The following is a 22,032-nucleotide window of genomic DNA, read 5'->3' as shown; positions in this document are numbered from 1 at the left end:
GCCGCCCGCTCTCCGCGCGTGCGCGGCAGGCGCCGTGTGCCGCACACGAATCCCGCGGCCGCTCGCTCCTCCCGCACGCCGCCTCTCCGCGCAGGCGATTGGTCGCAGGAGGTTGCGCCGCTTCGGTTGACTTATCCGCTTCGATTGGCTGAGAAGGGCTCTTCTTATTTTATTGGGTAGCTCACGCGTCACTCAAACCTGAGTCTATGACAGGCTCTCGTACCCCTTTGGGGTGGGGCTTACCTCCGCTTCTCTCTTCCCATTGGTAAACTGGGTGTCAGTCAAGCGGGACTCGATCGGCGCGAAAGACGCCACCGCCCCACGGGTGTCGCGCCTTAAAGGGACAGGCAGCAGCGCGGGGCTCCCCCGGCGGACATGGCGGCGGCGCGCGGTCCCCAGCGCACGGTGAGACTCGGTGGCCGCCTCTGAGGGGGTGGAGGCGGCCCGGGCCCCGCAGTGCTGAGGCCTCCCCGGGGGTGAGGGCCGGTGGGGCCTCCGAAGGCGTGCGGCGCTGCGCCGGCGGTCCCGGCGGCCGGGAAGGGAGGTGGGCCCGGGGCCTCCGTCTGTTGGCAGCCGCGCGGGAGCCGCGGCGAGGGGGAGGCGGGCGAGCGGCCGCCGGGGGCTTGGGCGGGAGCGGGGCTGCAGCGGGCTCCGGGCGCAGCGGGCGGGCAGTGCGGGGCGGGCGGCTTGTCCTCCCCCGGCGTGCCGGCAGCAGCGCGGACGGTGGAAGGTGTCTTGTCTTTTAAATGCAATATAGGTATGTTCAAACCATCCTATAGGCACAGATATTTTATAAAAGTGACAGAAAAGGAGAAAGATACTCTGCTATTTAAGCCAGCCATCTTCCTGTCCCCGTGCCAGTGCCTGGAGAGCATATTTGTAAGCGAATGGGAATAAAATGTGGTAATTCCGTTTGTTTTCAGAAAAAACTTGGGGTCGTGACTTTGAAAGCGCCTATTCCAAAGACAGACGGGGCGCAATTAAACAGGGTAATTGTGCAATTACGGGTCAGCTACGCTGTTACAGCAAGCTGTTGCTTCCCATTGAAGAGCTGGTAATAGATTTAGTCTCTGGTTGTTTCTGTTTGTGGGATGAAAGTGTTACCTTAAACTGACTTTTAACTTTAGTGTATACCTGTATCCTTAGGCGTGAGTGTGACCACCTGGCAGATTTGGAGGCAAAGACGTAGGTGGTTGCACGCAGGGGACCAGAATTTCCTCATTCACGTTCCTCTCAGGGTGCTGAGCGTAGAGAATTAACAGGACCCGTCTCTCTGCTGGTGACGGGTGACATGAAGAAGCGGAGGCTTGGCTGGCGTAAGCACAGCGGGCTGTGCTGAGCTGGGTGGATGGAGGCTGCCTGCCAGATCTTCACCTGAAACAGAAGCTTACAGTTGGGTTTCTTGTGTGACATTTTGGCTTGATGCTTGTAGCTCTCTAAAGTCGGGTGGCTTTTCGGTTGGGTTTTTTGTGAGTAGCTGTGTCTTATGCATGCTTTGGAGGAGTAGAGATGGTGAAAAAGAGGCAGCATGATGGAGTGCAAGATATATCTTTTGAGGATTCATGGTTTGGGGTCTCACTAGCTTCATGGTGAGCACCCAGCTCGGTGTTCTCTGTTGAGTGTCTCCTCTTCTACAGTGTGGTCCCATATTTACACCTGTACCAGCAAGAGTGGTGACAGAGTAATTTGAGGATTCCTATATACTTCCTGACTGGTATTTTTTTTTAGCATGCATAGAGAAGGATCTCAGAAAACTAGTTTTAGTCTTAAGTAGATGAATGTAGGTAGTTTAATTAATTTAGTTAGTAAAACAAAACTTGTCAGAAAAAAATTGCCCACTTAAGACTTTTTGTATGTGTTGAAAAAAAGGAAAAAAGCAAACTTTACACTTTCTGAACTTTGAAAATAGTTGCTTTTAACATGTCTGGCACACTGCAGTAGAAACTTAACAAAAAAAGACTGTATTGTGCCAACATTTTTTTTTCAGTATTTGATGTAATGGCTTGACTAAGCTAACTTTTGGATGTCTGCTTTTAACTAGAGATGTTATTTAAATTTAGAGTGCTCCTGACTCTGTATCAGGGAGGCACAGACAGCACTTAAACTTGGTCTCTGGGTGATAGGGGCTGTTCTCCTTCCCTGCTCTCCCAGTAATGCAGTACTGAGGGATGAGGGCAGGCTGCCAACTGAGATTGTCCCTCCAAAATGGCTATTTTGAAAGTTTCAGTAACTGGATACTTGGATGTTTTATGCTCAGTGAACTCAATACCTGGTCATTCTGGGTTTTTTCCCAGTCTCTAGATAATTTTCCCATATTTCAGCTTTTTTTTTTTTTTTTTTTTTTAGCTGAGCATCAGGACTACTGGCTGTCATTTAAAGCATTACCAAGCTTCATTTTTTTTTCTGTTGTTATTTTTTTTTTCTGTTCTGAGCACCCATATAAGAACTTGAAATGCACCCACTCTAATTTAGTCCCTTTTCCCAGTGCCAAAGTGCTAGTACCAAAGGTGCTGACTTAGTGCCTTCATGCTTTTTTGCTCCAGTTAGTGCCTGAGATATTTTCTTCATTTTTCTGCCTCTTTGGTTCTACAGTTTGTTTATAAATCATTGTTATTTTTGCTGTTTAGGGATTCTAGCCAAATTCTGTATAATGAGAAAAATAGGGGTTTTTTTCTTACTTGAAAACGTTTGGTATATCACTGAGATTAATAGCACTCTGGAAAGTTTTCTATCGTGTACCTTATTTCTTTACTGCAACAGAGAAGTTATAGTGGGTCATTTTTACCACCTACATGAGTTACTAGGTTTGAAAAGTATCACTGCTCCAAATTGCTAGTTCTTACTTTAAAACTTTCCATATGAGGTTATGTGGGTGTGGTGTGGGGTTTTTTTGTTGTGTTTTTGTTGTTGTTGTTGTTGTTTTTGTTTTTGTTTTTTTTCCTTTTATCCATGGTGTTTAGCCTTTGGGAGCTTCAGGAGGTCACTGCATGCTACTGATGTGTTAAGTTAACCTCGCTCTGTGTTTTTAATGTTCCCTTTTGCATGCTTGAGCAAGCAATGGTAGTAGCAATGGGTTTTGGAAGGTAGTGTCCTCCAACCTGTGAAGGTTAAATGTGCTCAGCTTGCTACCATGACATAACGTTGGTGCCCTTAGCTCCTCCTGGGACTGCTAAGCTTCTTCATTTACTATTATGAGGCTTTAGTGTGGCTTAAGGAAGGAAAGACTACAGAATGAGGGGAGAAGATATAGCTAGCAAATGTGGCCTAGCTGAGATTCAGAACAAATATCTAGAGTTCCCTGATTTTCATATGTATTTTTTAAGGTTTTTTGTTTGTTTTTGTTTCAGTATTTTTCTGAGCATCACAGCATGATGCTCCCTGTGAGAATTTCCAAGATATTTTTAATCACTTGAGTGAAATTGAGGAGAAGAGCAGAGAATTGATGTGATATTTGAGTCTGAGATTTGTGATGGGAAATTCCTTGATGCTGTTTTGTAATCTTTCTCAATTTTTTCACTCAGATTATTTAGAAGTTGCTATTTGTGAAACTGAATATAAATCGGTCTTTTGCTTAAATATATAAGGAAAATATTCTTGGTAGCAAGTGATTATTTATACTGAAGCAAAGAACAGCTGCCTATACAATAGACAGTATTTCAACACAATTTTTTCAGTATTTATTTCAAGAAGATATCTGTACTGACTATTATACTGTTCAAATTAGTGCCTGTACCCCGCATCCAGGAGAAACTTAGAAGACATGCAACTGGTCGAAAGCCTGTATTTGTTTTTCTTTGTGTAACTTGGAGTTCAGGTTTTTGAGTGTGCTAGCTTTTTCTTTAAGTTAGTCTGCTGTTGGCTAGAAAAAATGTTACTTATGCCAGTAAAAAACAAACAAAAAACCTCCTGTAATTTGGGTTTTTTTATGTAGTTATTTTTAATTCACAGACAAGATTTTACATGTGAAACAAAGACATCTAAAATTTTGATGCTGGCAGCCTTACTTTGATTTCAAACTGATTCCCCTTTTCTTTTGACTGTTTCATGGGATACCTTTGATTTGAATCAATAGCAGATAGTATATTGATTTTTGAATCAATAGTTACTGTCGTTTGGGTTGCTGTGGTTTACATTGATGCTGTTATTCTATTGCCTGCTGCATAAAGTACTGTGTTTTGCTTGGTTCATTTTTACTTCATTATTTGCACTTCTTATTCTGTGTTCATCAATTCAACATCCTGTAACACTGATGGTATTTTTGTATGGGTGAGGTTTAGGTCTTGATGGTAGCACCTAACAGGCTTTCATTTGGTTTTAAATTCACACGTTGTAATTAGACCAGTGTGGCTGCTGAGTATAAAACTGTGTATACGCATGCATTCAAAAACCTGTTTAAAAATATTTTTGTTAATATAGTCTTAATTAGGAATTAGTCTTTTAATTGTCTTTCTGTGGTAGCAGAAGTTCTTGTGCAAATGCAGTTATTCCAAGAAAAGCAATTATGTTGTGTAGGAAATGTTATAAACACAAACTGTAAAGCATTCATAACACTGTGCTTAGAAACGCTGATTGATACATTCAGAGTACTTCGGGTCCTATTTTCATGACCACAGTGATTCACTTCGTTTATAAATTAGCTGTGTATAGGCTTTAAATAACTTACAAATTTTCTTAATTTTTTTTCCCCCATATTATTTTTCTTCCTCCTAATGGGTTTTGGCCCGTTGTTTAATTTGCTATGAGATACTTGCATAAATACTTGCTGTATTTTAATTTAGGTCATGATATGCTCCCAATAATTGGTATTTGCAAAAGCTTAAAAAAACCCTGCCAAGATCAGCAATTGCTCAGTTGACATTTTAGTGAAGTAAATGCTTGTAGGAGCATTGCATCTGCCTGCAGCCCACTTCTCTCTTAGGTTATCTTCAAATACTGTTACTGAAATGTTTAGTGGTGGGTACAGTTGAGAGAAATTACTCTTGCATGTTAAAAACAAGCGTTCATATTTCATTTAATTAATATACACAAATCAGAAAGTTTAGACTAGGTAGCCAATTTTTGAGTCAAAACCATAAACACAGTATACTATGTGCCGTGGCCCTTTTGCTTAGAAGAATCATGTTAGAAAGCACATGGTTTAATGATATCTTGAATGCATAGCACGTTCTCACCTAGGTGGTCCCCTCTGGTCATTGCAACATCCAAACCACAGCAAATGTTTGGAAAGTTGATGTAGAGTGCTGGGAAATCCGTGGTCTCTGTGGCTGTGTTTTTGAGAACAGTCTCAAGCTGATCTAACAGCATGCTGCTGCTCAGAGGCAGAGGAACCTTCCTGGCCATGATCTGCTGCTGCTTTTCTTGTGCTGATACCACTAATCAGGTGGAGTGTAAAGTCATCTAGATGGGTCTGCTGGTGAGGTTCAGTCTGTTCATGGAAGGATAGGAAAGATGAATTGAAGCCAGCGGGGAAGGGGTTGGGTCTGTGCAGCTGGGAGGGTGGAGTGAGGAGAGGGTGTGTCCCCCAGCCTCATCTAACAGCTGTAGTGTTACATGAGTGGTCCTGGGTGTGCTTTATCAGGTTTGGCCGCCTTGATAAGGCGTCTCATGTGCCATATGTATAATCAGTAGTTAAGAAAGTGGCTATTTTCCAACAGGTTATGTATTACCCTCTCACAATAAGCAAGAGATGGTATAAGTAAGTAGAAAACAAAAGTGGAAATCAGAAACTAGTATGGGAAAGACATTTTATTTCTGATTCTGTTTTAGTGGAGAGAAGTTGGATGTAAAAATGACACAGCCTAAGGCTGTAGGGAAGGAAATACAGCTTTTGAGGTATTAGTCTCCTGCAGCAGTACTTCTACACCTCATCTAATCAGATTCTACTTTTTTTTTGTTGTGACAGAGAAACAAATGTGCTGAATAACAGCTTTGTTTTGTCTTTAGGATGATCTGCACAAAACTTACAACTCTGCGTCAGCCATAGATGGACTCTCTGCAACTTCATTTATAGAATATCCAAAGTACAAGCCATTTATTAATTCAGATTTGCTGCGTTCCCCACGGAAACCAGTAATTCCATATCCTGAAAGCAACAGCAGAGGTAATAGTTCAGCAAAGTTGTTTTCTTACCTGTTTCTAAATCATGTGGTGAAATACTGTATGTCCACGTCTACAAAGGCTGCAGTTTTTTTATCCTTTTATCACTTCCCAGTGATGCGCTAGTCACCTGTTTTGTTAGGTCCTTTGCACTTCTCTTTCTGAAGAATACCTAGTGAAAAAAGGTCATCTTACAGCTGGAGAAAGATGCTCCTCTTGAGTAGTAGAGAGCTGTGATATTGGCTGAGTACTTTGTGAAATAGTCCTGACATGTTTTCTTTGTCCCTTCTTCAGTCCTCCTCTCCCTCAATCTTTCCTCTCCTGAGTTCACAGCTGAGTTTGAAATAAGGAGCCTATAGTCCCCAGAATGGTTTGGAGCAAAGGAGAGGTTTGGTTGAAATTAGAAGGCTTATTATGGACAAAGGGTGTGATAAGAGTATCAGTGAAGATTTAGAGGATACACAAAAGAGTTCATCGTAGTGCTGAACTGAATGCTCACACCACCAAAAAGGGAGGTGATTTTGCTCCCACTTATTCTTGTTACTAGGCTATTCCTTCTCCCTCCTTTCCCACTCTGGTCCTGGTGTTCATCTCCAGAAAGATTTAGGATGAATCCTAATACTACTTTAAGTAAAAAATTAGCATGATAACCTCAAGTCCCTATTCCAATAATATAATTCATATCTGAATTACTAGAGACTTCTATGTTAATGATCTAGTAGATGAAATCCCAATTCTTGAAGTGCTATTTAAAATGCAGTATATGTTCTTATATGCTCAATGCTATCAGTTTTGAGAGTGCTGTTGACACAAAAGTAAAGGAACCTTGTGACAGATAAAAAATTGTATGTGCAGAAAAGAGCTTAGTTATGAATTACTGATGCAGGCATAATTTTGTAGATTGTGTTGCATTAGTGACAAACTTTTGACTTCCAGGTTTTCACTTGGCAACTTTTTTCAAGCAGGGAATCTGCCAATTCTGAAATAAGTACAGGTAGAGGGAGATGATCTGATAAATTGTATACCTTTTTAAAAAGTATGAAATGTCTCTATTTTCAAAAAAAGTTTAAGTAAATATGAATATGTACTGAAAATTAAATCAAACAGGCAGATGATCCAATATCTTACACTTTTTTTTTTTTTTTTAGCAGCCTGATCTAGTGGAAGATGTCCCTGCCTGTGGCAGGGGGGCTGGAACTAGTTGATCTTTAAAGTCCCTTTCAACCCAAACCATTTTATGGTTCTATGATTCTTTTTGCATAGCTTTTAAAAATGCAGAAATGTTCTGGAGTGTATATTTTAGTAAGTTTAAGGATATAGGAATTAGATGGGAAAATAGATCTGATTGTTCTTGAGAGTCCTTACCACCCCTCCCACCCCCCAATTTAAAAAAAATCATATTGAAAAATCCTGAAATTGAGTATAGTAAATTCTGCTTATTTTGGTTGGAGTGTCTTTGCGTTGTGTATGTGTGGGTCTCGGCATACATAGTTGGTTTTAATACTCTAATAAGGATGACTGAACAATACTTGACATTCTGTTGGGTTTCACCTTTATTGCTTCACCTGTTCGTTGCTTGAATTGCTTCACTGCTGTATTTTGTTAGTCCTTATTATAAATATACAGAAACTTCAATTTAGCTTTAAGGATAATAGTAACAAAGCTGTTGATAGTTTCAGCTATGCCTGTTTCAACTGAATCCTGGTAACAGTAACATAAATAGAGAAGAGGGTACAGTTGGTGACTCTGATCTTGCAAACAGGGCTACCTTTCCCCTTAACTGTGACTGCTGTCACCCACTTCTTATTTATGTAACAGGTATTTTAAACCAAGTAGTTTTTATTGATGGTGTACTCTAATGTGCTGTACTGCATTTCAAGATTTGATGGGTTGTTACACTGGAAAACTCATTCTGATAATTATTCTTCCTTTCTTTTTTTGTAATCTGATGCTCAAACAAATAAGCAGTCCCAACTTTTCTTGTGCTCATGCCTTCTGTAATAAAGGTGTGTTCTTTCTCTGGAGTGCATTTAAGCACAAAGGAGTGGGCTGGTGTGACCTTGCAGATTAGTCTGGTATATGAGCTGTCTGTGCAGATGTTCCTGTGTTTTACTTTAACAGGACTGTATAGGGGAAAGGGCTTATGGTTATGGTTCCCTTTGCAAAATTAAACAATACAGCTGAGAGACGTAATACATCAGATTACCAGCAGATGGTCTAATTGCAAGGTGATGTGAGTTCTATGACAGCTGCTTTTCTTTTTGTGGTAGTGAATATATAAAGGTTTTGTTGAATAATTGCTGAAGCAGGGAGTGGAACAGAAAGAGGGAAGGTTGTTCAGTGCAAAGGAGATGCATGTCTTGCGGGGGGAGGAGGGGAACACAAGTGCAAAACCAGAAGAATTAAAACAGAACTGCCCCCTAGAGAAATAAACACTTTTATAGCCCTTCTGATAGCTAACCTTTATTCCCCTCTGTGACCATTCCTAGCAACATTATGTCTGTGTGTTTCTTGTGCTAGCATGGGCCTGTAGAGGAATAATAATACAGAGAAGTGCCACTGTTTTAACTAGTTGTGACCTTTCATTCCTTTTGATAAAGAGTCAGAAGATGCACTGTTTAGACTTAATCTACAGAATATTTATGTGCCTTTTTCTGGGAAATGGATGCATCTTTCCCAAATGTTTTAGGTGAAGGTGTGCACCAAGGGCATCTATTTGTTTGAGACTAGTTTTAGAATCAGTTGTATTTTAAAGGGAAGCAGGTCTTAATTCCTGGAAGGACTCTTGGATGCTGACAAGGAACACTCTGACTTTCTTACATAACATGCTCTTCTAAAAATGTTTCAAGTTCAATGTTATCTTGAAGTGGCGATTTAATGGTATCTAACACAAGGTACTCGTTCAATTACAGCAATATTTTCTGCTCTGAAGAATCTCCAGGAAAAAATTCATCGACTGGAGTTGGAACGGCTTCAGGCAGAGGAGAATGTAAAACACCTCAGCAGAGAAACAGCAGACTACAAAAAAGTACTAAGTGAACAAATGCAACATAAAGAGCACGACAAGACTGAAGTGTCAAAGAAAAATCAAGGTTGTTTGCAAACTTTATATAGATGCTACAGAACACTGATGTGGATGAAACTTGATTTTTAGCAATGCATAAAACTATTTTAATTTACGTCATTCAGCATCTTTAACCTTGCAGTGACACATGGAATTACAAAGAAATAATTTTAAAAACACTTTGTTTTAGGGATTTGAATTGCATACAGAAGTTCATCAGACTTAATCTGTGAGTTTCTTTAGGTTGTCCTTTTCTTGTTTGTTTTGGAACTGACCTGAAAACATATAAAAAAATCCCTGGAACAAGCAGTGCATGATTTCGCTTTTCTGCCTTCTGTTATCTTCAGAACTGGCTTCTCAGCTGGCAGCTGCTGAGTCTCGGTGCAGCCTTTTAGAGAAACAGCTGGACTACATGAGAAAAATGATCCAGCATGCAGAAAATGAGAAGTCGCATCTCTTGGAGAAACAGGTGAGTTCTCAAGATTAAATTATAAAAATCATGATCTGTGTCATGATTTCTTGTAGTTACTATAATTTTAATAGCTTTTAAGTGTGGATGTCTATTTTAGCTGGCCTTTATATAATTAAGAGTGGATAATTTCCCTACTTAAATTTCCCAGTCTTGTCAGGTCCCTGGTATTTTCTGCCTTTGTGCACCTGTCTCTAAGGCAATATGAGGCTCTGATATTAATAAGAATTGTTTGCTTCTGCACAGTTGGCTTACCACAGTAGCTCATACTTATCCCTCAGTGTTATACCCATGTGCTGCTGAAAACACCCTCCCTTTTGTGTTTTCACCCCTCAGATCTTGGGAGATTTTCTTTACTAGCACTGCTTTTGCTAAACTGGGGCTGAAATACTGATTGCGTAGAAATAATAGTAAAATTTCTGTCCCACTGTCAGTGACTGAGATTTGCCTTTTATCTAAAATGAGCTTGAATTTTGGTTTATAGGAGTATGGATCACCTAGTGCTCTGTTCATTGGTCTCTGTGGCTGGCCTGTTTCAGTCTGTTAAATAATTACTGAAGAAAAAAAACATAAGAATGAGTAATGAGGTTTTTCTACCATGTTTGGTTCAGAGGGAGGAGAGACTGTAGGATTCTCTCATCTGAATCTGGTTGAGTGTGAGGTTCCCAACACTGATGGACCAGTGGTGCAGTTGCTCCCTGATCGTAGCATCATCTAAAATTGCACGGAGGAAGTAGTAGTTCCTTTGCGCTGTTCGTGAGCCTCCTTTGTGCTGCAGAGATAAGGCTTACTGTAGATGGTCTTGTTTTATTGTGCTTATGGTTGTTTTTGCTTTTCACTTCTCCCTTCAAGGGTTCGTTGGAGAGAGATCGGCTTCTTGATCAATCACATGTTCAGTCTAAATTGGAAAAGCTGGATATGCTGGAAAAAGAGTACAGCAGACTTACTACGATGCAGTCCATAGCAGAGGTCTGTCATTTGTACTGGATACTATATCAGGTTTATCTTGTTTATTGTAATTAGCACTTTATAGCTCCATGTCAGTAATAGAGCTGAGCAGAACTTTGTGCTGTAGAGAAAGACAGCAACTAAACATCTTTTTAAAGCTGAAGTGTTGTAAAAACTTGAAGTTATTGCTGAAAGTCTACATGACCAGGTAGGCTTTAGCTCACTACACAGAACAAGAGTTGAAGTTTTGTTAAGCCTTAATGGTATGTGTTGGTGTTCCTCTTTTGTGCTTATTTGGTGCATAGGCACGTAGGATTGCAGGCATTCCTAAGCTCTCAACTTCTGAGTTGCCTTGGATGCTACTGAATGCTAGCAGTCATTTTCTGTTATGACCCAGATTTAACTTGACTTGTGTGGGTTTAGTGTGTTTTTTCTTGTCGCCACGTATGCTCCTTCACAAATGCAATTATTATTAATTATTTTGCTTGCAGAATTCTGGAGCCTGACATTGCTAGACCTCTAGCACTGGCCAGCTGTCAGTGGGTTTGAACCAATCTGCCTGTTTGGGATTCATTTTGAGCCTGTAGCTTTTAAAAGTTCAGCATGACCATGTTTGATCATATTCTTTCTGTGTACCATCTGTGGTGTTGGTTTCTGAAATCCAGACCACATTCTACCTCTTTTTGCTGCTGTAGAGAGACCACAAGACTCCCAAGCACTGGAGCTACAGAGGGCTTAACAAGGGAGAGGCTTCCACCTGCAAACTTCCTCCATCCAAAAGGAGCAGATAGTACACGATTAGACTGTGGTATTGAGGACAGCTCTGGACTCACATCAAAATTGTAGGCTTGCCACTCTGCACACCAGCCTTTACCAGGTGCTGAAGTAGATGGTATTTTTTCCAGGAGTACATAAGGAGATATTTGATAGTAAATCTTCAGTTGGTTGGTCTGCTGCAGGGCCTTTAGACACTACAGCTATTCTTGGGAGTCCCTGGCCCAAGGCAGCTGTAACAAGCTGTTTAAAGTCTTGACACCCCATTTTGGTAAGCTGCATTTATGGAGTAAAAGTGCCTGCATTGTTTACCTGAGTGAAACTCTTTCAATGAGAGATGAGTGTCACTGAAAGTAGCAGTAGATTTCCTCCAGGATTGAAATAACTGGTTCAGCAAGAGGAGTTCCTTTCTCAAGGGCTTTTACCAAGTTTTTGACTGGTAGCAGCTGGAGTTTGGTGGGGCTGAGTTGTTTGTCTTTTTGTGTCTGGCTAGTGAACGTAAAAAAAAAAACCTGTTATGCTGAAACTTTTTTCCCATGGATCAAACTTCAATGCCTCTGGTTCTTTGAAATCTTTAGGAATAGTCGCTGTCACAATTAAATCTATTTTAGTGGAACTGGGTGTTAAATTCACACAATTTTGAATCAGTTCTAGGAACTGAGAGAAATCTGGATTTAGATCTGTCTGAAGTTCATTTTTCTTGGGATCATTTTGCTGTCGTGAGCTGTTTTCTGATCGACAGGTCTACCCGCCTCTGTGCTTGCAGGCTGTTTTTCTATGTGGGCATCCCTGTGCTGTATTACCTTATCCTGAAAGGGTGACTGCACGCTTTGCTCAAAAGAGTTGCATCTGCTGCCTCTTCAGTCTCTGCTTTAGTTGTGGCAAGACCACAGGAACATTTGCAAGTTTAATTTGAAGCAAGAAATAAATAAAAAAGACTATTTCTGTACATGGTGTGCTGAAATGGATGGAAAGTGGTGAGATGACTACTCATGAGCAAGCAATGTTTTAACTGCCTCTTCTTTCAGAAACTTCTGGAGCACAAGTTGTACATGGGTCTTACTGAAAGCATTTAGTCTCTGCTGAGCCCCTACATGGCCCTTTAAGTATTGCCTTCAAACAATTTGCCAATGTTAATATTGGTTGTAAAGAAGAAATGCTGAGACTCTCCTTCATGTGAAGTACTTGTAATTGGAGTGCTTGGCTCAGAAGTGTTTTCCGGTGTATGTTTATTGCAATTGTAGTCCTGCAGTGCAGTCTCTGGATAGCTGACTGAGAGGGTCTGAACATGTCTATGTCTGAGGATGGAGTTAGGTGATGGGGCTGTACCCTAAAAGTGCAGTTTGGGCTCTACTGTTGTGTGTGGCCAGATGGCCAAAATCTGAATGTACGTGTAGATGACATGTTTTGAAGAACTGTAGTTTGGTAGTAATCGATCTTTTAATGCTAACAATGAGACTTAATAAAACCTTCCGTTGTGAACAACAGAAGTAATGGATCCTCACATCCTGTTGTGGCTGTACACTACCTACACCTCTAGTTTTCCCTCTAACCTCTAATTGCCAGGTGGTGAGAAGCAACACCTGCCTGGTTCCAGCTGGGGGTACAGCTGACTGCCTAGCTGTCAAGCACCTGCTAATTTTCAAGGTAGTGAAGCGCAGAAGTAAAACCTGTCTTCACACTGGAGACATTTCCTCTCTGGTGGAACTAATTTGGATGTTTATCCCAGCAGCCAATTTTTATGAAATTTAGATGTTCTGTATCTTTGAGGTGTCATACCTTCCTGTCGTCTTTGGTTAAAGTTGTTTGAAATTTATTTCAGTGACAGCCAGAAGGATGAGTGAGGTGATTGCATGAAACCTAATTTCCCTTAGAAAATGAGCACAAATAGACACCGAAATATTTTATTTCTATTTTTTCATTGATTATTTTTTTTTTTGCAGCAGCTACTGGTGGCTGAGCAGTGGTTTAGACAGCCCAGTGCTGATCTGCAGCTCTCTTTCTGTGCCGTGCTACCTTATGTGATGGGCAGCGTGGCTGGGGAGCATCTGTGTTCACTGTTAGCCAGCCCTTTGGACTTGTTCCCTTTTGCTGATGGACCAGTACTCTGTGAAAAAATTTGGGGAAGTTAACTTGGGTAGATAACTTCCGACAGGGTCTGAAGACACAGTAAGATACTGCTGTGCAGTTTGAGCTGCACACTGCAGCTAAACAGCTGACTGGGTGAATACTCAGTTCATTTCAGTACAGAAACATTGGCCCAGCTTCATGTCCATCTTCAGTTCAAGCAGAAGATTTGCTTTAGCATTTCCATATTAAAAATTCTGTCATACCTGACAGGTTAAACAAAGATCTTTGTGCATCTGACCACTGAAATCAAGAATTGTGCCACAAGCTGTAAAGGGCAGAAGATGATTTTAAGTTACCTGGGATATATCTGATTTTAATGAAGAAAATAAAATTTAGTCAAGAGGGTTCTTTTGTTCAACAGAAAAAGTTGTTTCCTTTATATGCCTTTGTCTTCAATGTTTATCCAGGGTTTTGCCTTGTAACACCTTTGTATAACAGCTGGTTACACAAATCTTGCAGTTCAGTGCTTAGGTAAAGCAGAACTGAAATATTTACTACTTCAGCATAGTGGGTTTATAAGCAAACAAGTGTACAAATATAGATGTTACTTTGATTTGCATGCTTTCCTGATTTTCTGACTTAAGTTTGATTAGTGGCTCTGCAAATAATCTGTCTTTGGGAAGTTGTTTTGTGTCATGGAGCTCTGCATCATTTTTTCACTCTACTGAATAAAGTCAGAAAGCTATTTGGTAACTCTCACATTGGGAGTTTAAGTGTATCCTACTTAAGGTTTTCATCTTGTCGGAGGGTTTACAAAGAAATGTGTGCCTTTCCCCTTAACTCTTTTCCTTGAGAAGGGCTTTCAAAAGAGTTCTTACATGCTTACACCGTGAAAAGATCAAATCACATCAGTTTTGCTTAAAGATCTCGGAGGCATCATAAAAACTTTCCTCCCTCTCCTTTATTAAGAAGGTGGCTAGATGTTCAAAAATTCCTCTCTTCTAAGAGTTTAAGTTACAGATATTAGCAAAAATAGTGGTCTGAATAAAACAAGTCTTCCCTCAGCCTATAATGATACATGATCTACCTTTGCTGGTCCTTTTGTAGTACAAAATCTTTGAGGATAATGTACACAAAACATCCTACTTTCTAGGGTTTTTTTACAACCAAAGAGAAAGAGCCATGTGTATTTCTCTCCCTGTAGGCTGTAAGTTAAATTCAGATACCAGTTGCAGAAGTAAAGATAGAAAAATCAATTAAGTTTTAAGCATAAGCACTTGTCTGCTGTGTTTATGCCTATACAGACAGAAATGTCAGCCATCATTCTAATGCTGAAGTCTTCACTTGGCTTTAAGTCATAAGTTGAACTGATATACTTTTGCTCAAGCTCTTAGTACTGTAGACTTCAGGAAGAAAAGAATTGTTTCATTAGTAATGCTGTTATTTTTATTCAACTTTGACTAGAAAAAAATGAAAGAGCTGGAACAGAAGCTTCAGGAGGAAGAACACGCAAGGAAGCTTGTTCAGGAAAAAGCAGCTGAGGTAACCAACAGGAAATTTCTTTTGTACTGGTATGCACTGTAATTAGCTCTTCCTTTCCATCAACTTTTCAACTAAACTTGCTGAAAGTGCCTCCCAGACACAGAATAATGAAAAACTTGGTTTAGTCCTTTTTTTTTTTTTTTTTTCCCCTCCTGTCTGAGGTGTCATATGTTCTGAAGTTCTCTGAGCTTTTTGGAAACCTTCTAACAGCACCTGTGCACTGAAGCTTGATTTCTTCAATAAAAGGAGCTAGTTGGAAAAGAGGAGTAGAAATTCAGACTAATTCATGGTTGAGAAGGATGTATGAAAATCTCTGCTTTAAACAGATCAAGGTCAACAAGTGTGCTCCCTTGTTCATAATTGTGACTAGAAATATTATAGGAGGAGACAAAAAAGAGGCAACATACTACTGGTAATGAGCCCATAAGGGCACTGGTCTTCCAACCTTGAAGTGTTGTGTTCATTAAATGTTCATTGTATGCTGAAGAAGTATGTAGGTAAGGTGTTATGCTCTAGTGTTAACCTTTGCCATGAGTTTGGGGGCAGGGGGGAGAAGGGTTTCTCAATCATGAATAATTGTTCTGTGAATGGTTAGGAGATGATTTCTAAAGCCATGTCATAGCTTCCTCTTGGAAGGATCAGTGAAGTGTACAGAGCTCACTGCTGACAGTGCGAATCCTTACCTTAACATTTCCAATAGGTGGTTTGGGATTTTTTTTAATGTCAGATTTAATAGAACAGAAGGAATAGTTGTCCGTTAACTGTATGCCACAGGATCAATTGAGCAGGGTTGGTTGGCTAGACTTTCATAATATTTTGTCAAGTGTAAAGCACAGCTGATGTTTTGGCACTTGCCTGCATGGGAGTAATGCAGTAGGACTAGTTCTCTAATTTACTAGGATTAGTGATGAGTAGTGCTACCAGAGGAAGTATTCTTACTTAATGTTTAAAATGACCTTGGACATTATCAGAAGCATCTTAAAAACTCGCAGCCCTTGCTTTCAGAGAGCCTGTATCTTAAAAATGTTTGTTTTGCAATTCTCAGCTTACTCTGTCTCTGATTATCTATAAATACAATTACAGTAACTCCCCTTATTCCCTCAATTAAAGCTTCAGACAGGCCTGGAAACCAACAGACTACTGATTCAAGCAGCATCACCATTGCTTTCTCCAAAAACAAGAAAACCCAGGAAAAAAACTAAGCAGCCAGAGAAGGTAACATGGGGGGAAAACAAGGGCAATTACTAAGGAGCTAAATAAGGGTGTGTGCATGCAGTCAGGAAGTAAGTTTCCTCTTTTATTACAAAGCAAAGGGAAGATGGGTTTGCTCTAGTGTCATCTTTGATAAACATTCCTCTCTCTTTTTCTTTCTTTCTTTCCAGAAATGTTCTACAAGCCATCTCACTACGCAGCCCCATTACAGACTGTGTCTGGGTGATGTACCCTTTGTAGCTGGGAAGGTGAGCTGCTTAATTTCAAAGCTTAATGCTCAATAGCTGCAGCTCCTTAAGTGGCTTTGGCTTGGTGCACTCCTGACACCCAGTGGTCAGATCATTTAATTTTCTTTGACTCTTTGCTTCCAGTTTGTCTTCAAAAGGCTTGTTGAATGTTGGTAACGTGCTGAATGGGCGTTTCCTAAAATGGGTCCTCTCTATGCTGCTTGTCAAGCTGTTCTTGTTCATGCATATTCATTCAAACAAAAAATACATTCTCGGCAGAAAATCAGAAATGTTACTCCATTATTATCAAGTAGGTTGTTGACAATACCATTTAACAGAAGTCTCTCTTACTTTTCCTTCCAGTCTACCAGTCCCAGTCATTCAGTTGGCGCCAACGTGCAACATGTCCTGCACCTGATGAAACAACACACAAAAGCTTTGTGTAACAGTCGTGTGGTAAATGATACTCCACTAGCAAAACCCATCGGTACTGGTCATCCTGCCAGCAAAAGCAGAAAGTCATCTCTACCAAAGGACTCTTCTTCATCCCAGGAAGAGCTCTCAGAAGTGTTGCTGACTTTACAGGATGAATTTGGACAGATGAGTTTGTGAGTTTGGCCTCTTCTGCACTGCAGATAATGAATGTAGATGCTTTATATTTTTGCCTTTTGCTTTAAAGTTGGAAGGTTTTGCCTGACAAAAGAGTTAGTATTAGGAAGTCTTTAGCACATGTATGCTTTGTTCTACTGGCTGGGGAGGCTGTCATTTCTCATTGCAGTTAAAACAGTCTGGACTCCATATCTGTGTTTATATGCTGCAGTATTGAATTCGTAAGGGGTAAGGAAGAAGTGTGGTAACAGCCCCTGATGCAGTGGACAAACACTCCGTTAAAGGACAGCTTTACTAGGCATTTTGCTTGTCCTGGTTAACAGAACATTAATTGTTATCCTACTGTACAACTGCAGTAGATACAGATGTGAAAAACAGTAACTGAATGAGTGCTGAGATCATGCCCTCAGGGGGTTATTTGGTCATTTTGAATGTGTGATTTGAAGTCTGAAGCTACTTGTGTTATTGAGACTTAATGTTGCAGCAGCCTAGCACCAGGACGTGCCACTGTAATAATGCTGCTAACCAGCAAAACTGTTCTTACTGCTTTGTTATGGCAACGTTGAACATGTCTGGCTGCTGATGCTACGGTTTACTAGAAGTGTTATTTCTGAACTGGGTGTACAAGCACTAGAAGCCAAGGGAGTTTGATGCAAGCTTTGCTCTGTCTGAATTCTATGCTAGTGATCACCAGCAGCTGTCAAAGCTTGTCCAGGAAGCCCCAACCATTGCGGTGAGGGAAGATCTGGAGAGGGAACTTGAGGCACTGGTGGGAAAGATGGAAGCAAAGGCAGATCAGATCAGCAAAGTCCGGAGGCACCGGTTGCAGGTGAGTTACTTTTTGACTATATTCATGGTTCTGTAGAGTTACTGTGTTTAAATTTTTTTTAATGTTACTTCCTAATCTAGCAGCAATTGAATAAAGCAGAGATTACTGCTGTAGAGCAGTAGTGCCTAGCTCTAGGTTTGATGTCTCAAAGTTAGTCTGCATACCTCCATCTTTCTATGCCAGTATTTCTGCAGAAGTATCCTTTCTGTCTTACCGTGTCACCCTTGTGCCACTCTTCATCCTGTCCGGGGCAGAGCTTTCACATCTTTACACATGGGTCGAGGCAATCCCAATCACAAATCCAGGCTGGGCGATGAGTGGATTGAGAGCAGCCCTGCGGAGAAGGACTTGAGGGTGTTGGTGGATGGAAAACTGACTATGAGCCAGCAATGTGTGCTCACAGCCCAGAAAGCCAACCATGTCCTGGGCTGCATCAAGGAAAGTGTGGCCAGCAGGTGGAGGGAGGGGATTCTTCCCCTCTGCTCTGCTCTGGTGGGACCCCACCTGCAGTGCTGTGTCCAGCTCTGGGACCCCCAGCATAAAAAAGGCATGGATCTGCTTGAGCGGGTCCAGACAAGGGCGATGAGGATTGTCAGGGGACTGGAGCACCTCTGCTGTGAAGACAGACTGAGAGAGTTGGGGTTGTTCAGCCTGGAGAAGAGAAGGCTCCAGGGAGACCTTATAGCAGCCTTCCAGTACCTAAAGGCGGCCTACAGAAAAGATGGGGAGGGACTCTTTATCAGGGAGTATAGGAATAGGATGAGGGGTAGTGGTTTTAAACTGAAAAAGGGTAGGTTTAGATTAGACATAAGGAAGAAATTCTTGCCTGTGAGACACTGGAACAGGTTGCCCAGAGCAGTTGTGGCTGCCCCCTCCCTGGAAGTGTTCAAGGCCAGGTTGGACGGGGCTTTGAGCAACCTGGTGTAGTGGAAGGTGTCCCTGCCCATGGCAGGGGGATTGGAACTGGATGATCTTTAAGGTCCCTTCCAACCCAAACCATTCTATGATTCTCTTCTTGCATTGCATTTTACACTCCTCTCATCCCCTGAATCTTTTAATAGTCCTTGCTTAGAGTAAACAACCTATCTATGTTTTGATTTGCATTTTATAAACCCTGAAATATCTGTTTCAGTTTAAAACAACTTTCAAAATGTTCTGAGTAGTGTAGCCTGTTCATTCAAAGCTATAAAACCTATTGATTCCCTATTTTCTCTAATATTCATTCATTCTAGTGAATTTCTTCCAAAGAGCTTAATCCCATGTGTTTAATCTGGTTCAGTTCATATGAACCAAGATTCACCCTCACCTGACATAACTTATACACAAAGTATGCACTGAGGGCACTGCTGCTGACCTCCAAAATGGACACGTGAAATGTTTTGGGTTAGAAGCGTTAGTCACTTTTGATCTCTTATGATCTTCAGAATAACTGTTGCAGAGATACAGATATGTAGTAGTTCCCAGTAGTAACAATTCTGCATATACTGAGGGTTTGGACTAGCTGTTGGCAAAAGTTTGAGGAGTCGGGATTTAGGAAAATTGCTGCATGCTATAAACTAGGAGGAGGGAGCACTGCTACCTGAAGAGAGGGGAACTATAAATGCCACCTATTTCATGGTTTGAGAGTATGAATGTGTCTGTAGCTTAGACTGTCCAGTTCCCCATTCAGGCTTATGCAAGCTCAGTCTTTGTTGCCGAGTACTGAGTCTTACAAGCTGTGACTTATAGTGGCTGTGCGTGGCTACCAGCTCTCCACCTCAGCACAGTTCTGGTATTCTTTTTAAAGCTACATCTCCGACAGTGACTAGCTATTAAAATCACTAGTATGTATGTAGAAAAATTTGTTTTCTGTTTGTTTTTCTTTTAATCACTGGATGGTAACAGTGACAAATCACCTTTGTCACAGGTACCTTTTTCTATTACATTCATAATGGAGATGTTCCCCCATAATGAACTGGTCAGTAGTAGTTCAGACTAAGCTGAACACAGTTCTAAAGATGCAAATATAGCAATGCTGTGTAAGGAAAATAAAATATTTTTTATTCAGGGTGACTTGGAAGCATCTATTTGCTTAGCTGGGTGAGATAAGTGGTGGGATATTTCAGCTGTTTGGAAGAATTGCCCAACATAAACTGAAACAAGGTCACTGCTTAATGTTTTTCTTTGGGCTTCTGTTTCAGCTAGAGAGACTTAAGAGAGAATGCAAGTCCAGAAAGACTTCTGCTAAACAAGTAAAAGACAGCAGGTTCCCTGTTAGTGAGGTGAAAGTGACAACTACTGTAACCACAAAAGGGAAGAATGCTGGTCCCATCAAAGTGAAACCTGGAGAGAAGAGTCGGAAAAACCTTCAGTTGTTGAGAGACATGCAGACCATACAGACTTCACTACAGAAAGATGATGTCAGCTGGGACTACTGACTGTTCTGCAGGAGATGTTCTTGAACCATCCCAGTCACTTTCTCACATTCTGGATATAAAGCAGCTGCCTTTCTTGCTGTGTGAAAGAGACTACTGTATGCTAAGTGCACTTTTGAAATACGGGCCCTTAATTCTCCATCCCTGGGTTTGATTGTATATATTATGGTCTAGCTTAAAACACATTCCATTTTTAAAGGTACCCAGCTGCTGAATGTAACCACAGGCCTCCACCAGTTCCTTTTGTGTTACAGTTCCAGCAGTCCCACTATTTCCCTTCAGCACACCAAGCACTGCACGTTTGTGGGGGTTGGTGTGTGTGAAATGTCAGCGCAATTTCATCCTGTTGTTGAACTGTGCTTTGGGAGGCTTCTCAAGATGCATCCTGTCTGAAAACGATGCTGCAACCCCAAGTCTTAAGGGCTTTTGTCAGTTCTGTTCTGTGTGCAGCTGCAATTACTCAAACTCTGAGAGTGTCTGAGAACAGGTACACCCTTGTAAAGGTGTTCTTTAGAGCTCTCAAAAAGCTTTCCTAATTCTTGTTCTGCTACATTGCATTAGTCAGTGTTAATGGCAATGGATGTTTGAGTACTCAAAGGAGCAAAATAACTTTTCCAAATTATTTTGCTTAATGATTGAATTCTTTTTCAAGTCTGAAGAGCGAAACTTTTCTACAGAAATCCTACTTTATGAAAGAGCTATAGGATAGGGGATAATAGCCTGTCTCATAGTTCACAGCTTTGGGTGGTAAAGCAGTGAAATAAACCACAAATGTTTTAAACTGCAAGTGCCTCAATCATGCCATTCAGTCCTGGCATCTTGCTTTTAACTTGAAATGTGCTTTGATGAGGTATCTACTTTGGTAGTGGTGCAATTCATTTTGCACTCTCACTTGCACAGCTGAGTAAATGTTATTTATTATGTTAATAATGTAAAGAATTTCCTATTAATGGAATATATAGAAGACCCAGATTTATACAGTTGAAAAATAATAAAGCCAGCTTGCCTGTTGAATGATTTGCGGGAAACCTGCACTTCCTCTAAGCTAACTCGGTGTTTGCCGCAGCACTGTGCCCTGTCCAGTGTGCTTTTTTGTGGTGAGGGGACAGCTCCCTGGTCAGGGTGATGAGTGTGAGCTGTGAGCAGGCTGCAGGGAGGTGGGGGTTGGAGTTGTCTACCCTTGACTGTAGCTGAACAGGCAGGGAATGCTGTACGGTCAACACAGGCAGAAGGAATTTGAGTTTTCAGTATCTGTAGGTGTTCCACCCTGCCTGCCTCCTGCCATCTGAGGCACAGAATGTTTTAGCTCTGCGGCGAGGCATCAGAAGCTGTTAACCAGGCCTGGAGCCATCCCCCTTGACTCCATTTATGTTAGACAGGGGTTCCAGGTAGCTCGAGTAACCCCTGGGGGAGCGGTTCATCCTGGAGGTTCTGAAAAATCAGGCGTGGTCATTTTGCTCAGGAAGGACCTCTGGGGATGGGTTAATGTCAGCGTTACCTCTGGCTGTCCTCATGCATGCCTTACTGGTGGAGGGCTTTGGAGTATTTTAGGCACCTCATTATGGTAAATGAGGTACCCAAGTCGGAATTAAGTCTTCTGGGGGTGAGAGCATCAAGGAGCAGACACTGAGTTGATCCCAAATCATCCCAGTGAATTTGGGCTTAACATGAGTTATATAGAAAAATGTGAATCTTCCTTTTACACAGAAGTTACTGCGCTAATGCACTGTAAAGTGCAGAATTTGTTTGAATTTTTGTTGTGAAAGTATTTTTGTAAT

At 41.2% G+C, this 22,032-nt stretch overlaps 1 protein-coding gene across 7 annotated transcripts; it reads left to right on the top strand.

Annotated features, from left to right (window-relative positions):
* Positions 1 to 292: 292 nt before the first annotated feature.
* On the top strand, positions 293 to 21,271 carry CEP57 (centrosomal protein 57). 7 transcript variants are annotated; one of them, XM_074860223.1, is made up of 11 exons: positions 293 to 405; positions 5,944 to 6,100; positions 9,009 to 9,188; positions 9,508 to 9,629; positions 10,482 to 10,598; positions 14,886 to 14,963; positions 16,074 to 16,178; positions 16,346 to 16,423; positions 16,766 to 17,010; positions 17,696 to 17,840; positions 20,021 to 21,271. In XM_074860223.1, exons 1-11 carry the CDS (start codon positions 376 to 378, stop codon positions 20,255 to 20,257), a joined length of 1,494 nt encoding a protein of 497 aa, XP_074716324.1. In that variant the 5' UTR covers positions 293 to 375; the 3' UTR covers positions 20,258 to 21,271. The 7 variants fall into 7 exon arrangements, with proteins under 7 accessions (XP_074716324.1, XP_074716329.1, XP_074716328.1 ...); XM_074860228.1 differs by having other exon boundaries at positions 20,025 to 20,330; XM_074860227.1 differs by lacking the exon at positions 9,009 to 9,188.
* The last annotated feature ends 761 nt before the right edge of the window (positions 21,272 to 22,032 follow it).

The sequence above is a fragment of the Strix uralensis genome, chromosome 2 (assembly GCF_047716275.1).
Source record: "Strix uralensis isolate ZFMK-TIS-50842 chromosome 2, bStrUra1, whole genome shotgun sequence".
Taxonomy (NCBI): Eukaryota; Metazoa; Chordata; class Aves; order Strigiformes; family Strigidae; genus Strix; species Strix uralensis.
Note: the sequence above shows the minus strand (reverse complement) of the source record. Positions and strands in the feature narration are given on the sequence as shown.